Source organism: Hyaena hyaena, unplaced genomic scaffold (genome assembly GCF_003009895.1).
Source record: "Hyaena hyaena isolate Hyena2069 unplaced genomic scaffold, ASM300989v1 scaffold_157, whole genome shotgun sequence".
Lineage (NCBI taxonomy): Eukaryota > Metazoa > Chordata > Mammalia > Carnivora > Hyaenidae > Hyaena > Hyaena hyaena.
In genome coordinates, this window is record NW_024080789.1 from 657,171 (window position 1) to 683,873 (window position 26,703).

Here is a 26,703-nt window from a genome sequence, read left to right on the forward strand (position 1 = left end):
ATCTGTCCATTACCTGAAGATAAGTCATCCTGCACTTCTCACCAGGCGAATTTTAATCCCTAAAAATCATTTATCTTGTCACTTTATTTTCAAACCTGAATCTTCCAGAACATCTAGGCCAAACGCCTTACAATACCTAAAGCAACCGTCTCACGTCCATGCCTTCCCCCAGATAAGTGATGTACAACCTGACCTACTTGCACTTCTCCTTCTCCCCCATGATGGAGTTCTTTCCCTGAGTGTGCGAGGAACCTTGTAGCCCTTCTTGCTGTTTCTCCATGGCTCTGCGCCACGCCACCTGCTGCCCTCTCCTTAAGGAAATAGCCCTGACATAGGAAGGTTATCTGTACTGGGTTGAATAGCGCCTCCCCCTGACCCCAACTCATGTATACCCAGAACATATGAATGTGACCTTATTTAAACAGGGTTTTTGGAGATGAGATCCGGTTGGGATGAGGTCACACTGGTTTAGGGTGGGCCTTCATCCAAGGACTATTATCCTCATAAGAACAGGAAAATTTGGACAGGGAGAAGGCCATGTGATAACAGTGGCAGAGATTGGAGGGGTGCAGACACACAGGCCAAGGAGCACCAAGGCTCGCTGGCAACTGCCAGAAGCCAGGAGAAAGAGCTAGAACAGATTCTCCCCCAGAACTTCCAGAAGGAACCAACTCACCTGACATCCTTGATTTTGGCCTTGTAGCCTCCAGAACTGTGGGAGAATACATTTCTGTTTCAAGACTCCATCTTTGTGGTGATTTGTTACAGCAGCCCCGGGGGGTGGGGGGGGTTCTATGTCTTCAGGTTAATAACTCTCACCCTCGTGCCCAGTAGTCAAGGTGGGCAGCAAGAACCCACCGCCTCCCTTGGGACCCATGGCTCACCAGAAGAGTAGGGAGCATGGCAGACACAGAGGTGCTGGGACAAGGAGACCCAGATGCTTTTGACCATTGGCCATGGCACCTGCAGAGGAAAGGGCCGCCCTGGGAGTCAGCAGTGGACTGACTCCTGCCTCTTGCACTAACTTGCTGTGGGACCGTGGATAGGAGGCTCTCCCCCTGGGCCCTGACTTGTCCATCTGTAGAATGACTGCCTTGGCTGCTTTTAGGTTTCAAGGGCACTATTTCTTCTTGTTGTTGTTAATTTCTTTGCACACAAGTAAAACTTGAATACACTATTATTTAAAAAATCCTAAGAAATCAGGTAAAACTAAAGCTCCCCCCCTCCTTGGCTACAACAATCTTAGCCCTTTCTCTAGAGATGACAAGCGCCATCAATTTGTGTTTTCTTGGTCCTTTACTCTGTTCTTTTGTGCGCATTTATGTACCAATAGAAATAGTTTATTTTGCATATTGGTACTGCCAGATGCCTTTCCAACATGGTATGAAAAATGTACATTTTTTAAACTTATGATTGATAGACGTGAGGCTGGGCTCCAATGTGTCTCTATTACAAAGGACTCTGTCCTGAGCACCCTGAAGGTGCTGTATCCTCACTCATGGGCGCCTCTCTGCTAGCAGTGCAATTGCAGCAGGGTGGGGGACGCCGCATATAACCTGGGAGGTGGTTACTGAGCTCCCTGTCACCCTCTGCGCCAGACAGCCTTGCCCTTCCTTTTATTCCCTCCCCACAGGGGCTGCTTGAGAACAGAGAGTGGTGTAAAGGGTGCAGGACACCCACCCAGGCCCTCCTGAGCAAGGGGGCCTCCTTTCTTGTCCTCTGGAGAAGCCCTCTTCACACAAGGCTTGACAGCTGAGTGTGTCAGATCGCCTGCCCTGCTCTGCCTGGAGCAAACGGATGTGACAGAATTGATACAGGATGAGGTGTCCAGATGACCTCACTCTGCCCCCTTCTACATCCGAAGCATGTCAAAACCAGAAGGACTCTGATGTGTCCCATTGCCCAACTCCGTGCCAGATAGAGGAGGAAACAGAAGCCCAGAGGGGGTAGGGTACTTTCCCAAGGTCACCCAGCAAGCACGTGGCAAGCCAAGGTTTTGACTCCAAACACCCACTGGGGAGGCTGCCGTTAGGTTGGGGAGACAGGTGGATGGATATCTGGCAGTGTTATCTGTGCCCTCAGCGTGTCTCTTCCCCTGGCCCGGCCACTGACATCATTTCCTGCCCCACTCCTTCGGGGTCTCAGACTGACCCAGATGCCAGAGCAGGCCCTCTAAGGTGATCAGAGCTGGCAGACACCCTGGTAGGCTGGGAGGGGCAGGAAGGTAGGCTCTGGGGAGGAAGAAAAGGAATGTGGAGTATTGCAAAGCCTTTGTCTAGGCCTCAGCCTCTCCATCTGTGAATGAGGACGGGCCCTGCCCTCAAGGCCTTCCCCACAGTCTGCCAGGATCTGGCGCAGTAGGTGCTTAGGGGGAAGTGGTTCTGTCCTCCCCTGAGATCTCAGTCATCAGTCGATCAGATAGGAGCAGAAGAGACCACATCCGCCCCAGACCGGGGTGCTCTGGGGGCATCGCAGGTGTTCAGAGAATAGGCGGTGGCCCCCCAGCACAGCAGAGTGCGGGCTGGCCCTGCTCTCTGTAGGCCAGTTCTATACCCACACCGATCTCCTTCCCCGGGGCAGGCAGTGGGCCACGCTGACCCCACACTGTATGATATGAACAAATTGAACTAACTCTTCACCACCCAGGGTACTGTGAAAATGAAGTCCAATTCAGGCATTACTTTGGCAAAATACTTCTGCCCATCTTAGAGATAGGGAAGCTGAGGCCTGTGCTTTGGTGATCTGAGCCTCCGTGATTTGGGTGTGAACGCTAACATTTCTCAACAGCCCTGAACTTTTCAGCCCTGCCTTTCCTCCCCCTTCTGGAGGGGGCCCTTTGGGCCTCCACCCCCACCTCCTTCCTGCCTCTACCTCAGCCAATAGGCTCGGCCTGTGGTTGTTAAGCTTCTGAAACTACTGGTGTGTGGCCCCACCCACGCTGAGTCCAGACACCGGAAAGGCAGCTCTGATACTGCAGCGGGGAGCGGCTGAGTCCCTTGAGGCCCCAAATCATCTGTCCCCTAAGCTCCAGCTCCTGGGATCAATCTGGTGTGTGCATAAAGGAAACTGAAGGACCTCCAGCCTCCTCCTTGAATCTGGGTTCTCATTAGGGCTCTGCTCCCTGCTCTGTGGCCTCTGGCAAGTACTGTCCATCCAGCACTGAGCCTCAGTTTATCCATCTGGAAACAGGAGGTAGGGACTGTAATAAACTGTCTCCAGGGGCCCTTCCAACCCTGCCTTCTAGGTCCCAGGAAAAGGTGTGATAGAACTATGTGGCCAAGGCGAGTTAGGGGACAGAAAAGGAATAGGTAACTCTTAAGGGTCCTTTGATCACTAAACTCTCTAAGCTAAGCAGGAATAACGAAGGCATAAGTCATACCACTCCATCAGAAATGCACAAAGCCCGAAGGCCCACGGAAAGCATGGAGTGATGGTCCCTAAAGTGAGGTTAGTGATGGTCCCATCCTCAGCGCTGCTCTTGGCTTTTATGCTAGTAGAAATCCCAGGGTAAGGAAGAGCTGGGCAGCTCTCACCTGAGTTCCTTCTGCCTTACTTACTCTTGCCTAGTGTGGCTCACAAGTTGGGGGAAATTGTGCTACAAAGTACTACAACCTGAATAACACTCAACAGAGCCCTCTGACACAATGTTAATGCTGGTGGGTTTCACATCCCATCTGCACTTCATGCTTACCGAAGGTCCTTCCTTGCTGAACATCAAGGATATGCATAGAATTATAGACCGTTGGAGTTGAAGGTCCTCTGTGATCACTCAGTCCAACCTGCAAAATGAAGTTCCCTCTTCTTGCATGCTACCAGTGACGGAGAACTCACTACTACCACCAAACCCCAACCTCTAGTAAGGCAGCACATCTCTGTTCTAGGGACGGTTCTGAAACTCTTCATGTTGAACTGAAACTTCTCAAAACTTCTAGTCCTCAGCCACAGTCGTGCCTTCCAAGGCTGTGGGCCACACACTAGAGCTTCTACCTTATGATAGTCCTGCGAGATTTTCAGGCAGTGGCCAGGTTTTCTCATCTGTTCTTGAGACTGACCAACTTGTTCTGGTAATAGCACCTCCTATGCTTTGGTTTTGTGCCTCCTACCCCATCTTGTCAGCTCCTTCTGGATGCATTCAGTTTGTCAGTTTACTCTTCAAGATGCAAGCATGTTCTAGGGGTCTTACTAGACTAGATGCGAGCTCATCTGGCTTCTCCACAGCTCTGGCCACTCCCCTCCCTCTCTGCCCTGACTCTGCCGGGGCTGCCCTGGACTGTATACATCCCAACTCGTGCTGCGATGGCCAGCCCCGGTGCATGGCAGACAGAGAAACTGAGGACCAGAGTGGGGGACTTCCCGGAAGTCTCACAGTGAAGCTGGAGGTGTCCCCCACCCCAGCTCTCTTCTCCCAAGTTTCTGTTGACTCAGGAAACCCCCCACTGACCCTGCCATCCCTCCTCCAGAGCTGGATCAGGAGGTCCCACCCCGGCCCTGGGCCTCCCCGCTCTGCTTTTGGAAGGGGAAATTCTTGAGTCCCCCTCCCAGCTCCTATCCCCTCCCACCGCAGGGTGAACTTGCTCCGTGGCCTCTGGGGAGGAAGCTGCCAGAGTCCCAACCGGAGGAGTTTCCGTGCAGTAGCTGCTCCTCAGTTCCTACTGCGCCCCGGGCTCTGCGTCCTCAGGCATACGTGAGCATCAGAACCACCTGCGTGGATGGGCAGATGGCAGCTTCCTGGCACACGCACCACCCTTGGATGCTGTGGGTCTAGAACTGGGCCAGGGGGCTGTGCTAAGCAAGCGCTCTAGGTGGCTCTGATGCCGGAGGCTGGTGGACCACATTCCTAGAAATACGGCTCTGGGCCTCCTAACAGACGCTGGGACAAATCCCAAGTGGATTTCAAAAATGGTCCTGGTCCTCCAGAAGGACCTAGCTGGAGAAACCTGGGTAACCAGGTAGGTACTCACGTGGGTGTCTGAACAGGCGCTGGAGCATAGAGCTGATAGGAAGCGGCTTGGCCCTGGGGAGAGACCCAGGAGAAATGTTACACCAACTCAGCCTGGAAGCCTGAGACTGCATACATCCCAACTCATGCTGGGATGGCCTTGAGCAGCGTGGATGTGCATATTAGGACCAGGAGTACCGTAGGCCTGTTTGGTTTGGGCCCAGCAAATTTGCCAATTCTTTTGTAAAAGTGATACCAGTCCACGTTGGTGAGGTTGCAGTGACTCTGGCCATCGTGTGTGCTATTAGTGGGTGAGTTCCTTTGTAGGACCTTTCTGGAGGGTCGAACCCGGAGCTTTAGATATGTAAAAAAAAAAGTCCGTGTGTTCACTAAAGCATAATTTGGAAATTAAAAAAATGGAAATAACTAAAATCCTCATGCAGATTATTCAAAAATGATTGAGTTCATCCACAAGGAGGTAATATTTGACTCATAAAAATTAATATGTGTGCAGAATATTTAATGCCAGGTAGTAAATGCTCATCATATATTTGAAAGATTGAAATATAAGGAAGCCTAGGTAACATTCCTTTAATGAACAAATGTATCTCTTATCATTACGATAATTGGAAGAAGATGTTTACAAGTATTTACTTAGGAAATAAGGAGCACGTGGTAGATGGTAGCCTGAGGACAGACGGTGATGAGTCTTGGATGTCATTTGAAGGAGAAATCCCGGGAGTGATTTCGTTAGGATCAGGGGACTCAAGCATGTAGTCACATCCTGCCTGTGGTCTAGAGGCTGTTTGTGGAGGAGTTTTTCACTTCTCTGTGGTGGTTATTTGGAAGAAGACAGTTTCTCATGAGCTTTTTGATCTTACTTCAGGCGAGTCTGAGGGAGCTCTCCCAAAGCATGTCAGGATCCTCATTCGTGTGCTTTTCAAGAGAAAGTAATAAACTCAGGCTACGTTTGAGCTCTTAAGAATATGCCTGACATTATAGGTACATTATCCCATCTAATCCTTAAAGCAACCTCAGTAGAATACCAAGGTTTGGACAGGCCATACAGTCACACGGGGTTAGATTTAAGATTCAAATCCAGGTCTGGGTAATTCTAGAATCCCAGAGTTCTTAACCACGCTGCTCCAGTCTCTAAAGTGCTGAGACCTGGTTCTTTTTTTTTTTTTTTTAATGTTTATTTTATTTATTTTTGAGGCAGAGAGAGCAGGGGAGGAGCAGAGGGGAAAAGGGAAAGAGGATCCCAAGCAGGCTCCGTGCTGACAGCAGAGAACTCAACCTGGGGCTCGAACTCAGGAACTGCAAGTTCATGACCTGAGCTGAAGCCAGACGCTTGCCTGACTGAGCCACCCAGATGCCCCAGTGCAGAGGCCTGGTCCTGATCTTGATTTTGACATCAGGACACAGTGGGATGGCGGCTTATGTCTCTGGGTTTCAGTGTCCTCACCTGCGACAGCCCTGCCTGTCAGTGCTGTTGAGAAGAGCCGAGGTCAGAGGCTCAGAATATGAACACCATGGGGATTGACTAAGACCTCCTGGCCTCTATTTCACAAAGGAGAGAGCAGGAGCCTGGAGGAGGGAGAAGATTTTTCCAGCTTTGTAGAGCCAGGCCTGGAACTCGGGAATTCTCGGTCCCACGAAAGCATTCCCAGATTAGCGCAAGCAGCCGTGGCAACAGGGATGAGACCACCACTTATCTCCTTCCTGCAGCCCAGGGTAGAGGCTGGCTGCTGTCACTTCCCCGGGTTCCTGCTTTGACAGCTTCCCTGGCTTGTTCCTTGGGCCAGGCATCCCCTCTCCCCTGGGCAGGGCAAGTCGAGTCGTCACAGGGTGGAAGAGGAACTCACTTGTCAGGCATGCCTGGCCACTGAGCAGATTGGAGGCACCAGGGCCTGGGCAGGGGGGGTGGGGCGTGCCACTTCGGGTCCAGTTGGTCAGGGGCTCACACCGTACCAGGCTCTGTGCTGGGCACTGCGGGGCAGGAGCAGAAAGTCGTAGAAGCCTTCCCTTGACTTATCTCCCTCCCCAACCAGAAGTGTGCTTTCTAGCAGCATTTCAGGCATTCTTGAGTTCAGGAAGTTAATCATTTTTATTCACAAATTTACTTTTAAAAATGTTACCATGGTAATAAGTAAAGGTCTTCCTTTACGGTGATAATTCACCACTGAACATTTTCATAGCCTTTTCATGGGCTGACTTATTATTTTTCAGTATTTCTTAAAAAATTTTTTTTTAACATTTATTTATTTTTGAGAGACAGTGTGATCAGGGGAGAGGCAGAGAGAGAGGGAGACCCAGAATCTGAAGCAGGCTCCAGGCTCTGAGCTGTCAGCACAGAGCCCAATGTGGGGCTTGAACCCACGAACCGTGAGATCATGACCTGAGCCGAAGCCGTATGCTTAACTGACTGAGCCACCCAGGCACACCAAGTATTTCTTAGAATGGAACCTAGAATTTTTTTTTCATTTTTTAAAGAGCATCTTTTTTTGGAAGATATGATTGATATATAACATTAGTTTCAGGTGTACAAGAAAGATTAGATGTTTGTATATATTGTGAAATGATCACCACAATAAGTCTAGTTAACATCCAAGAACATATTTAAAAATGTACAAAATGGCTTAATTTTTTTTCCTATCCCAGGTCCTGGTTCAGTGGCTCGTGCCAGGACTTGACTGACTTTCCACCCATCTGGGGTGAAATGAGAAAATTAAAGGTGTAAGTGTGTGTTTTACATTGAGGAGGGACGTCAGTTCCCTTCTCCTGAAGAAGTGTCTTGAGCTTTCCTTGCTGTATTTTGGAAGGTCAAGATGTCCTCTGTTTTAGGAAATGATAGTGTTAGTCTGCAAATAATGTTTTTTTTAGCATCCTTGCTTGTCAACCCATATCAACTCTCCTATGAAAAAATACGATTTATGAAATTTGAGTATCTGGGAGCCACTGACATTGCTTTGGGATTTAGCCTTTGGTATCCATTTCTTCCTTTGATCAGATTCAGCCAATCCTGGCCAAGCTTGGTTAAAGTGCCCAGAGGTAAGGCTCAGACAATACAGGACTGGCCAATTATCCACTAATCTGCTTTGGTTCAGCCCTAATCTCACTCAGCCTCAGCTTCCTCATCTTTAAATTGGGGATATTCCTATTTCCCAGGATCATTCTGAAGATTAGCCAAGATAGTATAGATAGACAGCAGAGTGTCCAGTACATCTTGAGTATGGTGTCTTACCCACATCTGTCAAGGTAGGTACCCCTGCCTCTTTATAGTTGGGGAAATACCCCCTCTTCAAAGAATAAGCATGTAAAATCATGGCTTGAACTTCTGATGCTTTGCCCCCAATATGGGGAACTTGGAAGGAAGTTGTGGTAGCCATAGGCCCTGAAAGGGAAGGAGAATTGTCTCTGAACTAGAGGTTGGGAAGTTTCAGCCATAACTGGGGTGAGGGTAATAGCAGAAGGTCTGGCCAAGTGCTGGGAGAAGGAAGAGGTGGTCAGGGAGGGCCCCGTGGATGGCGGCACAAATACAAGACTCTGAGGAGAGGTCAACCAGCATCAAACTCCCCAGTGAGGGTTTGCCTGGCAATGATGAGAAATTCTGCTCTGGGTACCCCTTCCCTGAAGATGGATTGCTGCCTTCGGCTTGTGTGGGAGGCAGCCTAAGTACCTGGATACAGGGCAAGCTCTGGCATAACCGTAAGTTCTGTCTTGCCTATGGAAGGATCCTACTATAGCAGCGATCCTAGCACTGACCTCTACCCTCCACCCTCATTGTTGTCTCCTTTCTTCCAGAGGCGCCAAAAACCAGATCAGACACCCAGACCACAGCCACAGGAACTAGGTCCCCTCAATGGGGACACAGGTGAGTGGCCGGCCCTATATATGCCCTCCCCACCATCGATCAGGTTTCCTACCTTATAATCAACAACGGTGATATCGCTATTTAATTATCCCATGAGACCTTAAGTAAGTTACATTAATAGGAGTATCATGTCTAAAATCAGGGAGGTGATAGTTCTGACCTGTGCTGGCCTGTTGCTAGCTATTGATGCCACACATAGAGTGCTGAGTTTGTTTCTGGAAAGTACATTTTCAGAAGAATCCAGAAAAACTGTAGGGAATACAGCAGAGACAGATCAGGCTGGTGAGGAATCTAGAAGCCATGTTCTATAAGAAGCAGTTAAAGGAGCAGAGGATGTTCTACTTGGAAAGAAGATACTGCAGCAAAACACAGCAGTGCTCTCCAAGTGTCTGAAGTACCCTCATAGAGAAGAAAGATAAGCCTTGTTCAGTGTGACTCACAGGTCAGTAGAAGGGCCGCAAGGCGGCAGAAACAGGCAGGCAGAATTCAGTTCAATGTGAAAGGATTTTTTGTGTGATTGTTGGTTTAGAACCATCAGAGCTACCTAGTAATGAAATGAGCTCTCCATCTCTAAAAGTGTTCAGTTACAGACTGGAGACTGTCAGGGACATTGTTGATGAGGTGTAAGTACCAGATAAGCAATTGGACCAGAATTCAGAGGTTCTATAACCTACCCGTGTACAAGAATTACTTGGGGGAAGGTCAAGGATACAGATTCTGGGGCCCCGCCGCAGACCAAGTTAATAAGAATCCCTGGGGTGGGACTGGAGACTGTTGCTGGCGACGATATATCTGTCTTATAAGCCTCTCCCTGGCTGGGGCCAGGTCGTGGACCAAAGTTTCAGATGCGGAACCAAATGGTTTGATTGACTCTGGGGTTCTCTGTACTTGACCACTGCCCTCCCCCAGGACTCAGGGCACTGACTCACTCCCCCAGTGCCAACTTCCTGTCTAGCAACCCCATTCCTCACCTTTCTCCTCATGCCCTTTGCCAACCCGGTCGATTGGAGCTCTGTAGTAATAATACTAACAATAATAATGCCAACTGCACCAGTAATGCTGACCCTCCTAATTCTTGTCCTGAGCAGTAATGAATATCCAGAGGACATTTTGTAAACAATAAAGAACACTTATTGAGCTACTTCTAAACGCCTGGCTCTCTGCTTACTGCTTTTTGTGCGTAAGCAGGCAGGATAAGGTGGTAGTTAGGAATGTTTGCCATGGGATCAGACAGTGTATTTACAGCCCTTCTCCCCGACTGTGAGCTGGCGATCCTGGACAAGTTGCATCACTTCTCTGTCTCTGTTTCCTCATCTGTGAAGTGGGGATAGTCACGGTACCCACCACACTGGGTTGTTGTGAGGACTAAGCGAGTATTACCGTGAGGCACTTGGAACGGGGCTGGCATGTTCCCGGGGCATGATGAGCTCTCCATATTCCTTACCTTGCTGCTATTATCCCTGCTGTCATTGTTTCCTGGTTGAATCATCTCAATAGCCCTGTGAGGTGGTATTAGTATTATCCTGATTTCACATATTGGGTAACTGAGGCACAGAGGGGATGGGTCATGCCCTAGGTCACACCCAGAGTCTACTGGACTCAGAGCAGCGTCCGCAGGGCCGGTTTTGGCGTTTCCCTAAGCAAGAGCTACGCTTCCTGTTGGCGTCTCCTTCCCACTCACAGCAGCCCCTCTGCCTCCAGCTGGGGTGGGGGTGGGGGTGCTAAAGGTCAGGGGTCACACACTCAGACACCCACAGGTAAGCAGGTGATGAGGCAACCCTTATACGCAGCCTCAGGAGAGAGGTGATGACTGGGGTGAGTGGCAGAGCCACACCCCGGATGAAATGGGAGAGAGGCCTGCCTCAGTTTCAGCTCCTGGGGGGCACAAAGCTACACGCTGCCAGTTCTCTGGCTCTTTCCAAACAAGTTGGACATCTGTATATGAAGTAAAAGCTGCCCAGTTAGTAAATCTTAGCAGCTAGTGTTTTTTAATGTTTATTTATTTATTTTGAGAGAGAAGAGAGAGACAGTGTGAGCAGGGGAGGGGCAGCAAGAGAGAGAGAGAAAGAGAGAGAGAGAGAGAGAGAGAGAGAGAGAATCCCAAGCAGGCTCTGCATTGTCTGCACAGAGCCTAATGCAGGAGTTTGAACTCGTGAACCGTGAGAACATGACCTGAGGCAAAATCAAGAGTCCAATGCTTACCAGACTGAGCCACTCAGATGCCCTGCAACTAATTACTTTTTCATTTAGATATTATATTAGCTAGAGCACATTGCACTTTACAGGCTGAGTCTATCCTGCAAGTTACTGGCTCTGCTGTAGGTCCTAAGGGACAAAATGAGCCCACTGGCTCCTGCACTAAGGATGGTCTCCCAAGCCAGAGAGATGTGCAAGGTGGAGGGGGGGGTGGGTGGCATTGGAGGTTCATCTCCCAACTGCAGCCATTCTTGAGGCGGAGACTGGAGTCCTCGTCCCTTAGCCCTGGCCTCCCACATCCTCTCTAGCGGGCCCTGGCTTCTCCTCTGCTCTGTGTGCATTTTGTGCTTCCTCACTCACAGCCACCACTGTCCGGCTCTATACATCTGAGGAGGATGAACGGCGCCAGAAGGATATAACCAGAATTCTCCAGCAACACGAAGAGGACAGGAAGAAATGGGCAGAACAAGTAAGTCCAGGTGACACAACCCCTCTCTCAGGAGGACACCTCCTACTCAGCTAACCTCGGTATATCCCAGAGTAAGGACCAACTTTTGATTTTGTTGTTGTAACTATCTCTTACTCCATTACCAAGAAGGGAGTCTTTATCTTTTGAATATATATTTGTAACTGCTTGCATGTAATTCATTATATTCATTATATGCAATGGAAGGTCGGGAAACCCTGTGATACAGTAGACAGACTTCCTGCCTGGAACGGGCATCAGGGTTGGAAAACTCCTACATCCCTTCCACCTGGACAGCTCTCTAGGAGCCCCCTTCTAAGCCCTAAAGAAGGCAAAGTCAGCCACACCTACGGTGTCTTGGAGGCCTTGTGCCCACTCTGAGCCCAGGTCGTCTCCGTCACGTAGGGGACGGGGTGGGACTCTGATCACCAACCTCTGCAAAGCTCCAGGGTTTGGGGAGTGGATGAGCGAAGCTGCACTGAACCTGCTCAGACTCACGCTACTTACCACATTCTGTCCCCAGGTGGAGAAGGAGAGGGAGCTGGAGCTTCAAGAGAAACTTGATGAACAGCGAAGAGCCTTAGAGGAAGAGCATGAGGATGCCCTGCAAGGTAAGGATGGAGATGCTTCTCTTGGGTTTTGTCCATTCTGGACTCTCAATACATGGAATCATACCATCTGTGACCCCCATGTCTGACTTTCTTCACCCAGCACAATGTATCTGGGAGCATCCATGCTGCAGATTACATTTGCACTACATTTCTTTTTTCCCCTCCCATTTTAAAAACCACTCCATTCCTTTTTATGGCTGAATACTATTCTATTATTATAGAATGTATGTCTATAAGCATGGACACACCATGCTTTGCTTTCCATTCATTGGTTGAACTCCTGGGCTGCCTCCACCCTTTGGCCACTGTGCATAGCGCCACTAGCAGATGCACCTGTTTGTACACCTGCTTTCAGTTTCCCTGGGTTTATGTTCATTCAGGAGTAGACTTGCTGGGTCATACAGCACATCTATGCTTACCTTTTTGAGAAATTGCCAAACTGTTTTCCACAGCAGCTGCACCACTTTGCATTCCCACCAGGGTTCCAACTGCACCACATCCTTGCCAACACTTGGTATTTTCGTTGTTGTCACTGTCGTTATTATGGCCATCCTAGTGAGGCGTGGAGTGGTATCTCATTGTGGCTTTGATTTGCATTTCTCTAATGCCTAATTTTGCTGAGCATCTTTACATGTGCTTTTTGACCATTTGTGCATCTTTTTCAGAGAAGGTTATGTATACTTTTGATGCTATTGAAACAGACGTAGAAAATGCTATACTAGTGTTTCCTTTATCCATCAGTGTTCCTGTGATCTTTCCCCAGAACTATTAAAATCCAGTTAGGATTACTTTGTACGTAAAATGTCAGATCCTGTTCTTTTCATTTGACACTGTTTACAACATGTTTCCAAATAATCATGCTGCTTCTAAACGTTTATAAAGGATAGACTACTGCATCCATGGTTTTCCTTATATCCCAAGTCTAGACATCCAGATTTTTAACTGCTGTAAATAACACTGCACCAAATGTCTTTTGCATAAATCTGTGTGGACATTTCATGTTATGTCCTTAAATTCCCAGAAATGGAACAACTAGAACAGAGGTCTGAACAATTTTGAGATTCTTGAAATGTATTGCATCATCAGCACAAAATGTTTTGAAATGGAATTGAAGCCCTCGCCCTGGGAATTTGAAGAGTTAGTTGTTTTAATTCTAATATTCGTGTGATACTGGGCCTGTCACTCAACCTCAGTTCAATTTCCTCATCTGTAGAATCTACCTTGAATTTCAGTTCATTTTCCGTATCTCTAAAATGTCCCTTCCCCGCCTCATGATGCCATTTTGGGAAAACAGCTTTGCTCTCTGCACATTGCTTGGATACTATTTTTTAGCATAAGATAAGAACATGTTACTATTGTAAAAACCCCAGAGGAGAAGGGAATGCCTATCTTGAGTTCTTCCCATCAGTCAGAATTCTTTCTTAGTTATTTCTAAATCACTCATATTAGGTGGTACATGCATGTGTATTAAATGAATGAATAAAAGCATAGTGAGAGGGAAAATATCGGATTCTATGTGTTCGGGGTGCTGTACAGATAACTGGGAGAAAGTAGCGGTAGGTTTTGTTTTTTAATAATCTTGTATTTCTTGACGTTTTCTTTACTTTATGTTTTACTAGTTTTAATGTTTTTATTATTTATTTTTGAGAGAGAGAGGAGAGAGAGAGAATGTGAGCTGGAAAGGAGCAGAGAGAGAGGGGGAAACATAGAATCTAAAGCAGGCTCCAGGCTCTGAGCTGTCAGCCCAAAGCCTGACACAGGGCTTGAACCCACAAACTGTGAGATCATGACCTGAGCTGAAATCAGGAGTCGGACACCTAACCAGCTGAGCTACCCAGGTGCCCCTGATATGAGTTTCAAATATTGAACTATCCTTGACTTCCTGGCATAAACCCTAGTTGGTCATGCTGCTATATTATTCTTTTTATATATTGCTGAATTCCATTTGCTAGTATTTTACTGAAGATATGTGTGTCTGTGTTCATGAGAGCAATTATGCTGTACCATCTGTCTAGTTCAAGTTTTAAAGTATGACTTGCCTCATAAAATGAGTTGAGAAATGTCCCATTTTCTTCCATTTATGGAAGACATTATATAGAATTGGTATGATATCATTTTTAAATGTTTAGTAGAATTTGTGAATGAAATCATCTGTTCTCAAACATTTCTTTCCCAGAAAGTATTTAAGTACAAATTAAAATTCTTTAGTAGTATTAGGAATGCCCAGGTTATTCATTTTACCTTGGTTATGCATTTTACGTTGCCACTTTCCATAACGGTGCACACAGAAGAATCAGGCACGAACAAGTCAGCTGTAAGAGAGAAAGGACCAGGGGACAACAGCTTAGAGCGACTGTCACCTCCAACAACTCTGCAGTCCCATATTTGTTGAGAATATGGTAGTTAATCATTATAAGATGTCAAGATTGTTTTTCGTGTTTCAGAGAATGATTTTTAGAGAAAAACAGAATAATCATCTGTGGGCACACTATGGTAGACCGAGCCAAATCAATAAGTTTCACCTGAATAGGGAGTCTCTGAGTAGGTGGTAGAAGGCGACACAAAAGAAGCAGACAGCGCTCCGCCCACGGCCAGCCAGGTGTACCCTGCTGCCTGGCTCCCTTGTCCTATATCAGCCGCCCTCCCAGAGAGTCCTTACAGTATGTTTTTTTTCTACAGCTACGTTAATCATTTGTTAATCATTACAGAGTTGTGGGCTCTGTTCTGCTCCACATTTATACATTAAAGGTGGCATTGTTTTGAGGGGTCGTCACATTGGGTGAATTTTGATAGTTTGTAGCTTTTTCAGGAATCGGTACATTTAAGTTGTCGAGTTTATATGCATGGAATTGGTCATAGTGGCCTCTTACTATTGTTTTATGTATCTTCTGTGTGTTTGGTGGTATTCCCTCTTAATTTCTTGATATTGGTGGCTTGTGCATTCTCTTTTTTCTTTGTCAGTCTTGCTTAAGGTTTATCAATTTTATTAATCCTTTCCAAAAACCAGCTTTTGGTTTCATTGATTTCTCCCCGCTAGTTTTCAATCTCACTGATTTCTGTTTCCTTCCTTCTGCTTTTTTGCCTTATATTTAGCTCTTCTTTTTATGGTATCTTAAACTAAAAGCTTAGATTGTTGATTTGAGGCCTTTCTCCTTTTCTAATCTAAGCCTTAAGTGCTACAAATTTCCCCTAAATACTGAATTATCCCACAGATTGATGTTTTGTATTTTTATTTTTGTTCAGTTCAAAATATCTTCTAGTTTTCCTTGAGACTTACTCTTTGGCTCATCGAACACTATGTGTTTGGAGATTTATAGTTCTCTTTCCGTGACTGATTCCCAGTTTGTTTTCATTGTGGTCAGAGAACATAGTTTGTATTTTGCTCACTTTATAATTTGCTAAGGCTTGTTTTATGACTCGGGATATGGTCTATCTTGTGAATGTTTCATGTGCCCTTGAAAAAGTGTATTCTGCTACTGTGAGGTTGTAGCTTGTAAATTAATTAAATCAGTGTGTTGACAGTGTTCAGTTCTTCTATATTCTTACTGATTTTATGCCTCCTTTTTCTAATGAATACTGAAGAGTGTAGAAGTCTCCAACTATAATTATGTATTTGTTTCTCCTTTAAGTTCTGTTAGTTTTTGCTTCATATATTCCGAAGCTCCTTTGTTAGTGTATAAACGTTTAGGATTATTATGCCTTCTTGGAGAATTGACCTCTTTACCATTATGTAATGACCTTCTTCATCCTTGTAATATTCCTTATTCTTATGTGCACTTCATCTGAAATGAATATAGCCACTACAGCTTTCCTTTGATTAATATTGCTTTTTCTACCTTTTTACTTTTAATCTACCTATGACATATATTTAAAGTGGGTTTCTTATAAATAGCACATAGCTGGGGGTATTTTTTTTTAAGGATCCATTCTAACAATCCCTGTCTTTTATTTAGGATGTTTAGACCCTTTAGCTTAGTGTTGTTATTGATACAGCTGGATTTAGGTTTGTCATTTTTGTATTTGTTTTCTGGTTGTTCTGTTTTTTATCCTCTTTTTTCCCTGCTTTCTTTCCTTTTTAAAAAAAAAATCCTGGGGCGCCTGGGTGGCTTAGTCAGTTAAGCGTCCAACTTTCACTTAGGTCATGATCTCGCGGTTCGTGGGTTCGAGCCCCGTGTCGGGCTCTGTGCTGACTGCCAGCTCAGAGCCTGGAGCCTGTTTCAGAGTCTGTGTCTCCCTCTCTCTCTGACCCTCCTCTGCTCACACTGTCTCTCTCTATCCTAGAAATAAAATTAAAAAAAAAAATCCTTTGCCCTAAGAATTACAAAATACTTAAGAGACAACTCAGAATTAATATTTAAAATTTTTTAATGTTTATTTATTTTTGAGAGACAGACAGACCATGGGCGGCAAGGGTGAGGAGTCGGTGGCAGAGAGAGAGACACAGAATCCAAAGCAGGTTCCAGGTTCTGAGCTGTCAGCACAGAGCCCCTGTGGGTGGGGCTCTAACCATGAACCATGAGACCATGACCTGAGTGGAAGTCAGACGCTTAACTGACTGAGCCACCCAGGTGCCCCTAGAGTTAATATTTTGCCATGTTGAGTGGAATGTAGAAAGTTTACCATTACGTAGGTCCACATCCTCTCTCCGTTTTGTTATATTTGTCTTAGGTATTACATCTACATATACTGAATGCCCCATCAGACAATGTTACACTGTTTACAGCATTGATTTACCATCACTTGTATTTTAAAGAGCACAAGGGAAGAAGAGGAAGAATATTACCCAGGCATTTACCAGTTTGGTTGTTCTTCCTACACTCCTGAAGTTTCAAATTTTCCTCTGGTATCATTTGCTTTCTGTCTGAAGAATTTCCTTAAGCAATTCCTTTAGAAGGTCTGCAAGTAAGAAATTATTTTAGTATTTTTTCATCTGAGAATGTCTGTATTTCACCTTCTTTCCTGAGGATATTGTCACTGACTATCAGATTCTTGATTCACACACAGTTCTTTTATTTAAGCAATTTTTCTTAAGAACATAAATAGTTCTTACTTTTTCTCCTCTCCAAGGTTTCTGATAAGAAATCCACAGTCATTCAAACTGTTGTTTTCTCTAAGTAATGCATTGTTTTTCTCTGCTTCTGTTCCGGATTTTTTTCTTTTTATTAGTTTTCAAAAATGATGTGCCCGGGTGTGGATTACTTTTGGTTTGCTTTGTTTGGGGTTCAGGGAGTGTCTTCAATCTGTAGGTTTACATTTTGCCAGATTTGGGAAGCACTCAAATCCATTCTTTCTTCAAACACAGTTTGTGTACTGCATTCTCTCTTTTCTCTTTCTGAGACTCTGATGCACGAATATTAGACATTTCCGAATTGTGTTTTGGGTCCCCGAGACTTTGTTCATTTTTTTCCCTATCGTTTTATCTCTCTGTTGTTCAGACTAGATAATCTCTATTGATCTATATTCAAGTTCACTGGCTCTTTACCTATGTCATTTCTATTCTGCTATGGAACCCACCCAGTGACTTATTTTATTTCATTTATTACATTTTTTAGTTCTAAAATTTCCTTTTGGTTCTTTTTAATAGCTTCTATTATTTGCTAAGGCTTTCTATCTGTACATTCTTTTAGAGAGTATTCACCCTTACTTCATGAAGCATTTTCATATCAACTGCCTCAAAGTCTTTGTTAATAATTCCAACATCTGTAGCATCTCAGGGTTGACATCTGACCGTCTTGTCTCAGCCAAGTTAAGTTTTCCTGCTTTTGCTGTTTGGATTCACATGCTGAGTAATTTTGTATTATATTCTGGAATAATTTGAATGCACGCGATTCTGAGTCTTGTTTACACCTGTTGGTTCCGTGCTACTTTGAATTCCAGTCTTCTTGCCCACCTGCCTACTACCATTATTTGCCTTTCGGAGTCTGCAAATAACTACCCTATTCAGTCTGTCTAGGTTTTATAGCTACATTCAGTAGGACAAACTATCTGGAGTGTACATCTTCCATCTTAGCTGGAATCAGAACCTGTCTTAGTAGGCAAATTAACAAATTAGGCCCATCATTTGGAAAAAATTTAGCCTGTATTTTTCAAACAGCTGATCTTTTTTGTTTTTGACAGCTCTGTCACATTTATATTACTTTGTGTGTGTCACTGGCCACTGTGACACAGGCCCGTTGCATACCTGGGCCTTTGGTCGTATGCAGCTTTGTTTTCCTCCGTCCTCTCCATCCTATTTCCCATCCCACCCATTGATGGGTCGCTTCCCAGTTGTCTTCTTTCAGCTGAGACAAGGTTAGAATTTTCTTTTTTTTTTTTTTTAATGTTTTATTTATTTCTAGGAGGGAGAGAGAGAGAGAGAAAGAGACAGCGTGAGCAGGGGAGGGTCAGAGAGAGAGGGAGTCACAGACCGAAACAGGCTCCAGGCTCTGAGCTGGCAGTCAGCACAGAGCCCGACGCGGGGCTCGAACCCACGAACCGCGAGATCATGACCTAAGCGAAAGTCGGATGCTTAACCGACTAAGCCACCCAGGCGCCCCCAAGGTTAGAATTTTCTATAAGGAGCTCTATAAAGGAGGGGGGATAATAAATATAACCATATGGGGGTGCCTGGGTGGCTTAGTTGGTTAAGTGTCCAACAGTGGATTTCAGCTCAGAGCACGATCTCATGAACCATGACCATGAGATCATGGTTCATGAGATCGTGCTCTGAGTTGAGCACCGTGCTGATCACACTGGGCCTGCCTGGGATTCGCTCTCCCTCTCTAAACAAACAAACAAACAAAATTATATTGATTTGGGGGAATCAATCAAGGGAAAGCCCTTGAGCCCTTTTCTCATATCATCCTTGGGTCATCCCTTAGCAACAACTCATTTCACAGTTGAGGCAATAGGACTTTTAGGTATTCGAAGGGATCTTCGCAAGGTTTCTCAGTCGTGAAGAAGCAGAATCAGGACAAGGTAGATTTCCGGGCCCCAGACCCGATGTACTTATTGCAGTTTTGTGCCATTATTGTTTGATAAGTGATGATTCAATGGTTTCAAAGTTTGGGTAACCCAGCTTGCAAAACACTGGCTCTATGCATTTTCCATGGCGTGGTGGACAAAATGAACAAGCTCGCAGCAGGATCTTTGGGTCATGGCCTCAGTGAGGCAGGGGGTGGCCCCACAGGTCCTCTGAGGATATAATTTGTTTCCATGTCTATGAGATTATTAAGTGTCTACTAGATTTCTGGCACAGCTGCAAGCCCAGTAAACAAAGATCGAATAAGACCATCCCCAGACCCCTGGCCCCTGGGGGCCCCTGCTAATCACACGGGTTCCCCTCCCTCGTGGGTCCTGCCATAAAGCCATAGGGCATCTGAGCTCATAGAGGTCTCCTTTCCCTGCAGTCCTCCAGGCTTCACATGAGCAGGAGAAGGAAGCCCTTACCCACTCCTTCCAGGAGGCCAAGGCGACTCTGCAGGTGAGAAGAGCTGGGCCATGGCAGACTCGGGGAGGAGAGGGGAGGGGAGGGCCTGTGGGAAAACAGCATGGCTTCTACTTAGATGTGAGGGTCAGAAGCGAGTGTCTTCGTGTATCCGGCCCCTCCATGTGACGACTGGGCTATTAGCTCCAGAGGACTAACTCTGAGATTAGGGTTGGCCTATTTGTCTAAGGACTGTTGGAGGATCTTGGAGACCTCATGGGCCAGGTACCACAGGGAGACTGGGCTGGCAGGTCGAAGCACAAACTGGCGTCTGAGCCAATTTATCAGGTCAGGCACTTCCCGGAGGGATGAAATCTTAGCTGGAACCTGAAGGATGGGTTGGAATTCTTTAGATGAAGAAGGGTGAGAAGGGGGCCCTAGGAAGGCGGGGGGGAGTGGAGACCTGTGCTTAAAGACTTGGAGAAGAGGGGGAAATATGAAATACCTGCAGAACTGAAAGAAGTCCAGGATGCCTGGGGTGAAGAGGGTGAGTGGGAGGGAGCTGAGGTCAGACAGGAGGTGAGGGCCACGCCGTGGGGCCTGTGGGCCATATCAAAGCCATGCTCTATCCTAAAGGTGATGGCCAAGGTTGAGGTGGAGGAGACTCTTAACAGGGGAATGTAGGAGGCAGGGATGTGCCCAGCAGCAGCAGCAGAACTGATGTGACGCCTGGCCGAAGGAGCAGCGAGAGGGAAGACTGGGAAAGTGCATAGCCTGGCTTGGTTGGGCTTTGAATGCCAACCTAGCACCAACCTTAAACACCAGGACATTGTCCCAAAGGGGATAGGGAGCCATTAAGGCTTTATGACAAGAGATGGGGCTGGTGTGTTTCAAGCAGTGGTTGAAGCAAATCTAGCCTGCATTGTTGGGGAGGGCAGAGCGAAGGTAGACTGAAGAACCCTAAACTGACCCCTCTCCGGGATGTGCGGAAATCCACCTTCAGCCTTTGTGAACCAGGCTTTGACCATCTCCCTTGCATTCCCTTCTCCAGGAGACCATTGATGGACTGTCCTCACAGCTGGAGGTCTTCCAGGCCAAGATGAAGAGGGTAGAAGAGTCCATTCTGAGCCGAGACTATAAGAAGCACATCCAGGTGGGTGGCAGATAACACCTGGGACCTTTTCCTTCTTGAATCTCCAGGGAGGGCAGGGTCTGGGCAACAGGAAAGGTCAGGTCCTCCTCAAAGCCAGGGCTCAGACTTGACACTCTCACCTTCAAAAAGCCTGGAAGAAACAGGGTCCTCGTGTCGCTGAAGGGAAAGTAAGGCTCAGAGCACAAGGGATAGTAAAGTACTCAGACTCTGGATTCAGAAGGAATTAGGTGCGGGGCGCCTGGGTGGCTTAGTCGGTTAAGCGTCCGACTTTCGCTTAGGTCATGATCTCGCGGTTCGTGGGTTCGAGCCCCGCGTCGGGCTCTGTGCTGACTGCCAGCTCAGAGCCTGGAGCCTGTTTCGGTCTGTGACTCCCTCTCTCTCGGACCCTCCCCTGCTCACGCTGTCTCTCTCTGTCTCTCTCCTAGAAATAAATAAAAATATTTAAAAAAAAAAAAAAAAAAAGAAGGAATTAGGTGCAAAGAGCTAACCTACCACTTGGCGCGAGTGACTTACCCGATCTGCAGCATGGGTCCCCAGCTGTGGTGGTAGTCGGGCTTGCCTCGAAGGGTGTTATTAGGCTAGAATGAAATCACGCATAGTAAACACTTACCGTGAGCCAAGAGAGGGAGGCAGCATGTGAGAGGCAAACAATGATCTGGAGGCAGAATGGGGGAGAGGCAGGTAGCCCGGGCCCCTCTCTCCCTGCAGGACTGGTGAGATCACTTTGTGTCCCCGTCTAGGATTACGGAAGCCCCAGCCAGTTCTGGGAACAGGAACTGGAGAGCTTACACTTTGTCATCGAGATGAAGAACGAGCGTATCCATGAGCTGGATAAGCGGCTGATCCTCATGGAAACAGTGGTGTGTGCTGGAAGCGGTGGGCGGGGGAGATACACTTCAGGCTTCTGTTTTCCTCTGTAAAGTGTGCAGAGGGAAGGCAGTTTGAAGAGGCCCCAGCCTGGGCCACCCTGGCTTTGACCTGCCCTCCATGCTGGCCCCGGGGTGGCTGCAGCCGGTCTGTGGCCAGTCCGGGTCAAGCAGTGGCTCCTTCTCATACGGGCCCTGTGCTTTTCTTGACAATTCATGTTGCCCTAACGTGGGTGACACCAGGGCAGGTAACCTGGCTAATCAGGAGGAGCTGGTAGATGTTCTGTGTCAGGCAGGGTCTGGGGAAGAAGGCAAGGCTGAAAAATCAGACCGAGGCAGGAGGCCAGAGTGAGCAAGGACGGGCCTGGAGAGGGGTGGGCATTGAGCACACAGATGGCTTTGTCTCCGGGAAAAGGGCGGCCTGGGGAGCCCGGGGTCGCGTCCAAACAGAGACGATTTGCTCTGGAAGGAGTGTCCCTGCACAGCCTGTATTCTAAGCAGGCCCGTCTCACACAGTCCCTGTGAATTCCCTTCTACCACTTCCGTGAACTAGTATAACAGACACGCGTAATCTTGTTTATATAGATTATATCCTTCTGACTTTGGGAGAACCAAAAATATCCATTCCCTTATGATCTGATGGAAATGTTACGTGGGAGGGGCTGTATTCTTTTTCTACGTCCCATGTGGCAAAATCAAAAGTTGGCAGCCCCGTGTCCGCCTCCTTGCTTCACGAAATGTAACATCTAGTCCAGAGTGACTCAGTATGTTTAGTGACCACAGATAAGAGGAGGGTGACGGCACACGCTGTGCCGTGTTGAGTCGGGTGGCTTTCTGAGCTCCTTCTGATGTGTTGCAGAAAGAAAAAAATCTGATGTTGGAGGAAAAAATCACCACTCTGCAGCAGGAAAATGAGGAGCTCCACGTCCGGGGCCGCAGCCAGGTGGTTATGTCCAGGTAGCTGCCTCCCTGCCCCCTCTCCTCCCACACCGGCCCTTTTGGCCAAAATCCCTACTTAAGAGGGTCTCGGAGAAGCCTAGATTGACAGCGGGGCACAGGCCTTTCTGGGGAATTTGGCTCCTCTTTCCCTGGATGTCAAGACTCCCAAGGGACCCAGCTCTGCCTGGAAGCCTGTTTCAGTGCCCAGACTGGTATGTGTCCCCATCCTGGCTGTGTAGGCTCCACGGCAAAGCCCAATACAGGAAAAGGGGACAGGAAATGTCTAGTTGAGGTGACCTAATGAATGAATGAATGAATGCACATGAATGAATGAACTGCTTAGAGCCTGCATCATGTGTCAGATATAATTTGTTGAATGCTTTACATAGTGTCTCGCCTAATCCTTATAATTACTCGAAGAGCTGGGTCTTCCTATTATCAGCCCCATTTTACCCATGAAGACATTGATATTTGGCAAGAGGAAATAGCTTGTCCAAGGTTGCACAGCTAAGTGGTGGGGCAGATCTGAACCCGGAGCTGCCTGCCTGGGAGGGCCAGGCCCCTCCGGCAAGGGATCGAATGACCTCTTGCACACAGGCGGAGATCAGGGCGACAGGGCGGTGGGGGCCCTGAAGCAGGCTGGCGGCCCACGTGAGGAGGGCCTCCTGGAGGAATGGGTTGGTCTGTGCGGCCGCTGACCGGCTGTTTCCCCCTGGCGACGCCGATCCCGTCTGCATCCACAGGCAGCTCTCGGAGGACCTGCTTCTCGCCCGCGAGGCCCTGGAGAAGGAGTGCCAGTTGCGGCGACAGCTCCAGCAAGAGAAGGAGGAGCTGCTGTACCGGGTCCTTGGGGCCCCCGACGCCTCCCCCGCCTTCCCTCTGGCCTCAGTCACCCCCACCGAGGTCTCCTTCCTCGCCAGCTAGGACACACGGCCGGGACGCCTGTGGTCACAGCGCCCTCTTGAGGACTTACCAGAGAAGACAGCAGGAGCCTCTCGTTGTGTGCCCAGGAGGGGCGGGAGGGCAGGAGCCAGGCGGGCAGCCAGGGTGCTGCCCAGTGAGCCCCCGGGGGCTTGGGCCGTGCAGGATCACCCACAGGGCTTTGAGGCCCCAGAAGCGCCTCCCCTCGAGTTGGCCCAGGAAACAAGCAAAGAGGAGCCCTTCCGTCCCTCCCCGTTCTCTCCATCCAAATCAGGGAAGTCCCAAGCTTTTCCCAGGAGCAGCCAATGGTGCTGTGGCCATCTGATGAAGTGACAACCACCTGGTCCTGACTTGTCAGCTTCCCCCAGATGTTTCCACCTCTGGCCGGGCCCTCCCTCAGCCTCAGTTTACCACTCCTGTAAAACAGCCAGGGGAGCCGAGCGAATGATACTTAAGTCACTACAGTGCCCCATTCTGGGATGGTGTGAGGCTCAGACTAGGGGCTGGGGGATGCAGGAGGAAGTGGCCCACACCCTGGGAATCAACAGGGAAAGGTGGGCGCTGGTAAGGGGGTCACTGGAGGCCCTTGGGGTTGCGGCTGGGTATAGTGTGGGGTATGCCACTGGTCCCCGTCCCAGAGTCGGGTCAGCCCAGCGGTTAAGCCAGAACTCCTCTTCGCCCAACAGGCAAGGCTAACTCCTCAGCCCTCCGGGTCCCTCAGTCTCAGTGCCCCCTGGGTACACTCAACAGGCAGAGCTGGGACCTCCTCCCTGTACTGACAAGGAAACCGAAGAGGGGAATGGGGCCCACAAAGCCAGGACTAGGACCTCCTCTGTCATCCAGCTCTCAGCATATTGTGCTTGTTTTTCTCCCCAGGCTCTGGAAGGATCAGATGTGTGACTTAGCCTTTCTCCTCCGTCCTCTACCTGTCCCACTCACTTCTGGTCCCTCTTACTCCTTTCTACCTTGACTCCTATCACCCCTGATGCCAGGTGCCAGGACCCCGGAACCTGATCCTCAGCTTCCCCATCAGTGCAGAGGGGCAGCTAGAGTAACCAACCTCAGCAGGCCTGTCCAGCCCAGACTGTCCGTGGATTTACTCTTCTTCTCAGGAAGCTTTGGGTCAGCTGGAAGCTATAATGATAATCGCTCCCCTGCACAGAGCATTTTCATTCAATGCTCTCAGATACGTCTAGGATCCTTCAAGCCGGTTCTTATTCCTCTTCAGCAGCAGAGTAAACAGATCACGGGAGCCGGGGGGCCTTGCCTGACATCCCTCAGCCCTAGCCCCAGGCCCCAGGCCAGCAAGTAAGAAAAGCCAATCCGGTAGAACTGAGGTTTCTTCCATCATCCCAGATTGCCGCCTTTATTCCCCTAGACCTGGTCTGGTCTTTAGCCATTTGTAGTTCTGGGAGTTCAGATGTGACTCTGTTTCTCCGTTCTCCATTTCTCCCCTAGTAGGGCTAGGGGAGTGCTGAGCTGTTTTCTCCAGCCTTGGGAAAACAAGTTATCTATCTGGGAGCCTTGGGAAGAGCTCTGGAGTGAAGTACACACGTACTTCTTCATGCAACTTTTCCCAGAGCTAGTCTGGGATACACTCATTCACTGCACATTAATAGGCCTGACCAAGAAAAGATTTGATGGCCAAGTAATTTGAGAAACTCTAGGTTCAGTCCAGTTAAACAGATCTGCAAAGTGCGGGACTTCTCAGAACCTTTAACATGGTAATGTGCAGTGCAAATTTCCAAGAAGGAAGCAGAGTGTCCAGCATTTTCTAAACTCCTGTGACCAACTTTCTACCCCAACCTAAGCACTTCAGGCTGCAGAATGCACTTTAGAAAGCATGGTTTTAATGGAGAGGGGCCTGGATGGAGAGGGGGCAAGTTGTGGGGAGCAGGGTTCCCATCATGTGGCCTATGGCAGATGCAAGGAGATAAACTGTGGTCATGGCCTCACGCTGGGGCAGACAAGCTGTGGAAACTATGGTAGTGTGTTTATCTGGCCCCTGTGTTTTCCTGGGAGAGGGAGGAGGCGACTCCTCCCTGAGGACCTCAGCCAGCGGCAGGGATCATTGAAGGATATGATCTGGGCTTTGGTGACTCGCCAGTGACTCTCTGCTCCCTCCTGGGGTGCTGGTACCCCACTGGCCCTAGCTCTGCCCAGCCTTGGAGTGGGGCCTGATGTTGGAGTGACGGCTGGCCATGAGAAGAGGTCAGGGCCGGGAGGGAGGCTGTGAGGCTGATGCAAGGCATGGAAGCAGTGATGGGCAGGCAGAGTATCGGGGGAGTGCAGATCCGTGGGGGACAATGGCTTGGCACCAAAAACACCAAGGTTCACGCAGTTACCTACCCCTGTTTCTCCCCATTGCTCCAGACCAGGATGCCAGCGGCCAGGGAAGGAGCTAGGAGGGGGCAGGGGACACAGGAGGGCTTCTGGTCACATGGACGTGGGTGGTGGCAGTCCCTGTGCCCTGAAGGTTGGTGGCCCGGCAGGTGTAGATGCCAGAGTCCCCAGCCCGGGCCTCTTCCACATGGAGGGTGCCCCCTGCCTCCTCCTGCACCTGGCCCTCTCTGCGAACGATATTGACATAGGGGGGTCGGCCCAGCTGGAGGGACAAAAAATAACTGTTAGCTACCCCAGGTGTCATCTCTGACTTAGGCATCAGAGGCAAGTAAGAGGCACTGTGTGTCCCTTCAGGGAAAGGGACAATGACTCGCCCAAGGTCACACACATGTATCAGAGCACCTGAAAGGCCAGGTTCTTTGTGGGAAACATGAGCTTCTAAAGTCCCTGGGGTCTCCTCTACTGCTCAGGGAGATACAGGAAGTGACTTGGCTGGGAGCAGCACCCCCCAGTGTGGGTTCTGTGGCACTCTGGTTTTGTGGGGGTGTTAATGGGTACTGCTTCCCCAAAGAGGGGGCAGTGGGATTCTCATGAAAATTGTTTGAGAAGCACTGAGTCAAGTAAAATCAAATTGGGGACACTCCAGCCACTGAGTCTGTCACATATGCATGTGAGTTTTGAATCTCCGAGGCAGATGATGGTTATAAGAGGCAGTATTTTCCGAATAGCACTTTTTTTTGGCGGGGGGGGTGGGGGTTGGGGCTGGATTTTGTGGTATGCTACCATTCCAAGGAACAAGTCTGGGTAAATGCTAGCATAGCGAAGCCATGGCTCCCAACCACAGGTGTGTTCTTTACCCCTTGATGGGTCTCGGTTTCCATTTTTGACAAATAGGAGACTCGTCCCCCATTCTGTCCCTCCTAAGGCCCCTGGTGAGCTCGCCTTCACCAGGTCATTGCCGGGTTCTGCCCACCCTCCAAGGCTCACATC

At 48.4% G+C, this 26,703-nt stretch overlaps 1 protein-coding gene across 1 annotated transcript in view; it reads left to right on the forward strand.

The window, feature by feature from the left end:
• The window catches only part of CCDC69 (coiled-coil domain containing 69), a 47,543-nt gene extending 21,187 nt beyond the window's left edge, over positions 1 to 26,356 (forward strand). The window contains exons 3-10 of the mRNA XM_039239454.1: positions 8,744 to 8,813; positions 11,372 to 11,478; positions 11,999 to 12,086; positions 19,475 to 19,548; positions 20,543 to 20,644; positions 21,385 to 21,504; positions 22,370 to 22,467; positions 23,193 to 26,356. Coding sequence (XP_039095385.1) covers positions 8,744 to 8,813; positions 11,372 to 11,478; positions 11,999 to 12,086; positions 19,475 to 19,548; positions 20,543 to 20,644; positions 21,385 to 21,504; positions 22,370 to 22,467; positions 23,193 to 23,373 — 840 coding nt within the window. The 3' untranslated portion in view covers positions 23,374 to 26,356. The remainder of the gene's footprint in view (positions 1 to 8,743; positions 8,814 to 11,371; positions 11,479 to 11,998; positions 12,087 to 19,474; positions 19,549 to 20,542; positions 20,645 to 21,384; positions 21,505 to 22,369; positions 22,468 to 23,192) is intronic.
• Positions 26,357 to 26,703: the final 347 nt, after the last annotated feature.